This window comes from Clupea harengus, unplaced genomic scaffold, assembly GCF_900700415.2.
Source record: "Clupea harengus unplaced genomic scaffold, Ch_v2.0.2, whole genome shotgun sequence".
NCBI lineage: Eukaryota > Metazoa > Chordata > Actinopteri > Clupeiformes > Clupeidae > Clupea > Clupea harengus.
In genome coordinates this window covers 50,302-57,215 of record NW_024879881.1, presented here as the reverse complement: position 1 = coordinate 57,215, position 6,914 = coordinate 50,302, and the positions used below count along the sequence as shown (strand labels likewise).

Genomic DNA, 6,914 nt, shown 5'->3' with positions numbered 1-6,914 from the left:
ATTATTAGCATGGTCTGAAGATAAGGCACGCCAAATGTTGTGACAGTTGGATGAAGTGCCTCGGACGAGTTTGTTTTCCCAACCTTTTCGTGATGTATCGGATTTTAGGGGTGGACATTGGCGGTTATAGGCCCATTTGATTTTAATTATAAAAAATCAGTGGGGAGAAGACGTTTTGTTGACCCATGCAGTTGATATGAGCCAAAACGTAAATGACTTATTACAGTGCCACCTTGTGGCCAATGTGTTTCAGATTTGGTGCATAGCTTCTAAGTACCATAATAAATGAGCCTATTGGGTTCAAGGAGATCATCCATTTACACTGGCAAATAATGGATGTTAAATGATTAAGGATTAGGATTTCATTGATCCTATGGTGACCTAGTAAGTTGCCATAAAACAATAGTGGGAATCGCAGCCACTGAATGAACATGTTTGAGAAGGGCAGGGAGGGGGGACTGCACCCGCCTTCATTCACTAACTTACATTGATATCAGAGTGAGCCCTTGTGCTCCATTGATGTTCCATTATTTCTCTCAGGATTGTTTAATGTCTATGTGAAGCCATTTAACATCATCCGCAAGTGGTTGTGATCACTTTGAATCTATGCAGGCTATGCAGCAAACATTGTTTCCTGTTTGCTATGTTGTGTAGTTGCTATGAGTCCCATTTACATGAAATGATAGCTAGTTATCTAGCTGATGTTCTCAATCAATTCAACTTATAATGGGAAAAGGTACTTTATCGTTATGGAAGACCGAGTGTGAATAATTTTTTTTGCATCTATTCCATGTTGTTTTTACCTGATACATTAATGGGATTCGTATGTGAACGAGGGAGAGAGAGAGAGAAACCCATTTACGCTTTACCTGGCAGAGTTACTGTGCACGTTACTAAATGCATTCCCATGTATAGGCTGCCCTCGAGTATTATCCACAGAGCTGCAGAAAGTTTACAAAATCAATGTATAAGCCGCAGTTAATAGTCTGGAAACGCATAGAACCCAGATTTAAAAAAAATGATGAAGCAGAGTTCGACGCACACTATAACAGCAATTTCTTTGAACATTTTAAAAAATGTTCAAAGGCAACAATTGTTTTCCAATCTTCACCAACATTGGCACAGATGATCCTCAGACCAACCCTAACAATGGTATTTGGTTGCCTTTTGCGAAAGCGTTTGTGTGTCACAGCCAAATGAAATCAGAGGCCAAGCCACCAATCAGGAAAGGATATCACATCCTGAGGGTTCCTACCTTTTCTTATTCATCTTTTTAGTTTTTTTTCTTCTGCCACTGGAGTCCATGGCAGCCTCTAGAACCGTACGGTAAAACGTTTTGAAATTCAGCACATTAACTGGGGACAGGACCCTGATGCTTTTCATCAGGTTTCATGCTTGTGCCTCTAGCAGGCACTCTAGCACAACCAACCTGTCAAACTTTGAGGTGTGTTTACTCACGCATCCTTTGAACTGTAAGCCCAATAAAAAAGAAAAATGAGGGTTCAATGCAGACTATGATTCCTGTCAGATTGGATTAAATATGGCCATTATTATTTTACAATCTTCACTTTGCATCTTGATCTTCAGACCAAGCCTCACAAATGCATTCATATAGATAGAATTTCCAAAGTGTTTGCCCATAACAAACAGGAGTGAGGTCGTATCTCAGCAATGTTTTGATGTATCGCTACAATAATAAAACATGCATTTTGGCTAATAACGGTTCATGTATTTGCCTTAAATCCCAAGGCCTACTTGTCATGTCAACCTAGTTGATGTGGTTGCCATATTGGATTTCATTGAAAGGTTTAAAAATGTTTCACAGGCCACGCATGTTTTCCAATCTGCACCAAAATTGGCACAGAATTAAAATTAAAAAAAAAAACATTTTAAAAAAGGGGTCAAAAAAGCCTATTTGGCATGGTATGACCTTTAAGAGCTGATGGGCAAGAAATATTCCCTCTGCATGTGTATGTGATACTCATGTAGCTCAACTGGTCAGGCAAGGTGATAAGCATGTCCATGGGTTTGTGAAATGACAGTACTGCTTTAGATAACAGTGTCTTCTAAATGTCAAATGTGATGCCTTATAAACTTCTCTCTTACCGATTCCACCTTCTTCCTGAGCAGCATCTCAAAGCAGTGATTTTGGTTCAGCAAGTCAAATATGTATGTCATCTCATTGTACCGCCCGATGCCAGTGAGAAGTCGTACCTGTAGGATTTACATGTGACAGTTAGCAGCAAACTATTTTGGTTTACAAACACTACATTAAATAACAACACTTAAGTTCTTGTAAATCAGTTAACATTAACAGTTACAGATAGCCTATCAGCTAGCTCAAAAGCTTGAGTGATAAATAATATTATTAATGGCTGATAAATGTTTTTTGCTACAAGGAACCTTTAGCCACGATCTTGGTCACACTTTTGGTTGCTCCCACAAGCGAGAGGAGCTAGGGATATGCTGCCCCTAATTTGGAGTGTGGACTATGACATAATTTAGCTCACTAGTCGACAGCTAGCTAGTATTATAGATTACCCTTGTAAGCAGTTTTCCAACACTGAACACCACCTCATACTCAAATAAATAATTCTGCATTGCATAAGTGGAAAACCCTGAATCCTTCATTCAATGTTTCAGTCCTGAAGTTACTCACCAATAAACTGTGGCAGTCACTGTGGGCCAGGTGGACATGGCTGACATGCCGTGCTGCCTGAAGGACCTGAACTATGCCTTCCATGTTGCAGCTGAGGCTGAAGCAGTCATGTGCCAGGATGAGGAGTTCTACCACTGAAGGCAAGGGCAGGAAAGCATCAGTTCATCTGCACTACTTATCCCTTGTATTGGCTGAATCTTTAGAGCTAAATAAGATCCCATAGCTTTTTCTTCAACCCATTTCAATTTATCACTAACAATTTATCAATTTATCGTGCTCCAATTGAACATCTTTAAGTTGTCACTGTTCATCATATGCCAGACTATGGTTTGGGCTGTTCCCCTCATATCTTTGCTGTGCTTGGAGTGATTTAATTTCAGTGTGCAATGGTTTCAAGCTGCTTAGCAATACAAAAGTTTATCTGCACTGTACTGTAAGTCACTTTGGACATAAACACTTTGGCCCTTTGGACCAGAATAAATGTGAATGCAGTGAACATCTTACTGCAGCTCAGCTCTGACAGCGGCAAGGTGGAGATGTGATCCAGCAGTCTGATGCCCACCAGGTTGGGGTCTCCACAAAGCTTAGCCAGCTGCCGAAAAGCCTCTCTCCCCTCTGTCAAACAGTACATTTGCTTGTCCACTGCAGAAAAAGTCAGTTCTTGAGTAACTGCAATCTTCCATAGTTCCATAACACTACTCAAAGACCTGAGAGAATTTGTTTAATTCACACAGCATTCCTAACGTTACTAGTGGTTTATCCCAGAAAGTGAATGGATTTACACCTTATGGTTACACATTGGCCTAAAATTTGAGAGCTTACTACCTAGAACGCATGCAAAACCTTGCAAACACCAGGAAATCACAGTCGGCACTGATCAAAGCTTGCTAGCATGCTAACTGGTGTCCTCTGGCGATATGGTAGGCAACTTTTCTGACCCGGACCACCAAATTTGATGATGATACTAATAAAAACATACATTAAAGTGGTAAACTCCTATATACTGCTGCTTTAACTATTGCAAATATCACTAAAGAACCAGAGTCTGCTCACCGAATTCTCCGTCTTGCCCAGATGCTTGTATCCCTTGAACTACAAATGATGATACAAGTTGCGCAACAGTGTCTGGCTGCAGACCCTGAACATTGATGAAGACCTGCGCTGTCTTATAGCGGTCCTGTTGCTGGGACAACAGTATCTTCTGCAGCACGGCCTCGGGCTCTGCAGCAGAGATCTCGTTGTAGGAACACTTCAGCTCCTGTGGAAGTGGAAGAGTATCACTCCAATCACATTTATAGTGGCTATATTTTATAATTAACCAAGTATTTTTTTATTGCTAAATGAATATATGTAAATGTAACATTATGGTGTTTACATTTTTCCTCAACTATATGAACACTTAAGTGATCACACTCCTAAACACCATTTGAGACCATTTCTACTATTTGAGGGTCATTTTAATTAGAGTATGATTTGGTCCAAGCATATTGTTTGGTTTATTGTACAGGGATTTGAAAGTACAAATCCAAATGTGGTTGAGAGAGAGTGATGGGAGACCTCTTTACCTTGGATAGTTCATAAAGGCTAAGAACCTGTTTACAATAGTTCTTCCCATGACGGCACTCCTCCACAAGTCCCTGCAGCTGAGACGCCACCTGGTCCTCTGGTGAGGGAACCACCACAAAACTCCCCAAACTAGAACCTGGAAGGGAGAGGCCTGGCAGATTGTGGGGTCAATTCATGTGGGGTCATATTTAATCATATTTCACATTCAGGCCAAGTAGTGTCACGGCCAACACAAAATGAATAAACCTTACACACCGGCATTCTGTCACAATTCCCCAGATCCCCTTCATTTTTTCCCCTCGTTTACATGTGCTGCTAGTGATCCATAAAGCAGTGATATGACAATTAAGACCTTTGACTACATCTTGCGATAGTGTGAACTTTTCAACAATTTCCAACTACCTGGCTTTTTATAAGGGATATAAGGGATCTGGATCTTTTTTGGCATGTTGCCTTTATAAATCACTTAAATTCAATGTTCCTGTGTTTTAGCAACCCGTTGTACGATTTTATAAATTGACCCCTGTGTTTATTCTGTGTAGATAAGTCTGGAACAAACAGACTATAAACAGTAATCTGAGGAAAACTCACAGCTTTGGAGGCCCTTCTTTGTCTCAGTACTCAGTAGATCCTGGATGCCTCTCTGGTGTTCTCCAGAAGCAAGACCACGGCAGTGCAGAACCAACCACACGTCACGATGGTAGTAGTGGAAGTAGCGGCAGACTCGACTGGCCTCATGAATGCAGCCATCATCTAGAAGGTTCCCCACCAGCATGGACAATGCACTCTGTTCTCCAACATCTTGAGGTCCTGAAGATTCCTCAGTGGAGGATGAAGGCATGCCGTCTAGGCTCAGGTACTTTGGGTCACCAAGGGCCGGCACTTTGGAGAAGGAAAACTCCTTCATCATTTCCTCAAAAGAGTCCTTATTCCTAGCCAGTGGCGTAGAAAATAGGCTGTCCTTTGCTAGGTCAGTGACAAGAACTTGCCGGTGCACTTGACACCTCCACAGCTTTTCCTCAACCTGCTCCAGCTGGTCCAGTGGTGGACTTTCTTGCTGGGAAAGCCAGAAGCCAGCGAGGCAGAAGAGCACACAGCACTCCTGCATGCACAGCAGCTCCATCTCCACGGCCCAATGAGTTTCTGACTGGGACTGCTCAGCCAGAGAGAGGAAGAACCTTGAGGCAGCCTCTATGTTCGTACTATTACTCCTGAACTCGTCATGACACCGCCTTAGGAATGACAGTCTGACATCCTTTCTCTCCCACTGATGTTTGTTCTTCAGAGTGTGCAATTGTTGGAGTAGCTTCATGCCGAGGGAAATATAACAATACAGCAGTTAATAATAGAATGAGAGTCAGTAGTAAGTACTAAATGATGGTCTAAAAAAAGCCACAATTCAACTACAAAAAGGAAAACTAATATGTTCTTGTCCACATGAGTTAAAACGTATGTATTTTCATCGGACACACAAAGGTGAATGAAAACATGAACTGACCTCAGTGATTATTAAAGCATCAATGGACAGATCTGCTAGGTCTGCCACCTGTCTCGCTTGGCTGAAATACCCCAAAGCTTGTAGCTCCTGGAGCATGTTCTGGCACTCCCTCTGCAGGACATCAGAGGAACAGCGCTCCAGCAGGTGCGGAGAGAGGGACACAGGAGTGTCCTGGAGAATCTGGCTGAGTTGGCTGAGAGTCTTAAAGTCTGGACCTGCACACATAGACAGACAGGTAAAACAAAACGTAAGCCAAAAGGGCAATCTAAAACAGGCAGCAAAATAAACTAGAGATACATTTTCACTATGTATGCTATGTATGTAGCTTTTTTATCAGAAGTAAGTTTGGTCAAACATGACCATTTAACATTCAAATATGTTAACTGGAGTTGTAGGCTGCATGTACTTCATGGAAAGCTTCATCTTAGCAACGTGAAGATTAAGAAGACATTGTAAAATGTTGATAAGTTTGACTGCATTTTCTGCAACCATAACTCGTGTTCCATACATTATGTTAGCTGATCCTAAGTTATCATGTTAAAAGGCTAAGTCATAATTATCAAATATTTTTGTTGAAAAGCATTGTGCTGTTCAAGGAAGCAAAAAAACTGGCTATTTGAGTAACGGGAGCATTAGCATTTGTTTGATTATGGTATAAAACAGGAAGAAGGGATTGCGTTTTTCTGAAACTCGTCAGTTGTTTTGAGACATGAAGGATATTTAATCCAAAAAGTTGCCAAGAAATTGAAGATACCTTACAAAAGGTGAACACAACTCACGGCACAGAACGTGTAAGCTGGTTCGAACCAGAATAGAAGTCTGAGAAACGGATGTCTCAAGGGTCCACAGGCAACTATTAAATAGTCCCCTCAAAGCACCAGTCTTATCTTCACTTATCTTAGCTAACAGTGAAGCCCATGACCATCGCGTTGATAGCCTCTTGCTCCACCACTTGAGCTACAGGAACAGTGTCTCACCATTGGACTTGAGCAGATGCCCCATGTCAGACATCAGCTGAAGCAGTCTCCTGAGCTCATACTGGGTGCCACACTGCTGGATCATGGTCAACAGGAGGACTGAGGCCTGACTCTCAACCCACTGAACAGGGATCCCCACAGGAGATTGAACAACACCTTCCCGGAGCTAAAGCAGAGATGGACAAACGAAAAGTTTTTCACTTTCAATTTGAAA

At 41.8% G+C, this 6,914-nt stretch overlaps 1 protein-coding gene across 3 annotated transcripts in view; it reads right to left on the bottom strand.

Moving 5' to 3' along the window:
* Nucleotides 1-1,919: 1,919 nt before the first annotated feature.
* The window catches only part of spg11 (SPG11 vesicle trafficking associated, spatacsin), a 29,138-nt gene continuing 24,143 nt past the window's right edge, over nt 1,920-6,914 (bottom strand). For 2 of the 3 annotated variants that reach the window (XM_042705346.1, XM_042705347.1), the window contains exons 28-35: nt 6,701-6,866; nt 5,724-5,938; nt 4,817-5,531; nt 4,225-4,376; nt 3,713-3,917; nt 3,164-3,301; nt 2,660-2,793; nt 1,921-2,214 (exon numbers count right to left, since the gene is read on the bottom strand). In XM_042705346.1, the coding sequence (XP_042561280.1) occupies nt 2,074-2,214; nt 2,660-2,793; nt 3,164-3,301; nt 3,713-3,917; nt 4,225-4,376; nt 4,817-5,531; nt 5,724-5,938; nt 6,701-6,866 (1,866 nt within the window). In that variant the 3' untranslated portion in view covers nt 1,921-2,073. Of the gene's footprint in view, nt 2,215-2,659; nt 2,794-3,163; nt 3,302-3,712; nt 3,918-4,224; nt 4,377-4,816; nt 5,532-5,723; nt 5,939-6,700; nt 6,867-6,914 lie in introns of all 3 variants that reach the window. The other variant, XM_042705348.1, reaches the window with a different exon arrangement.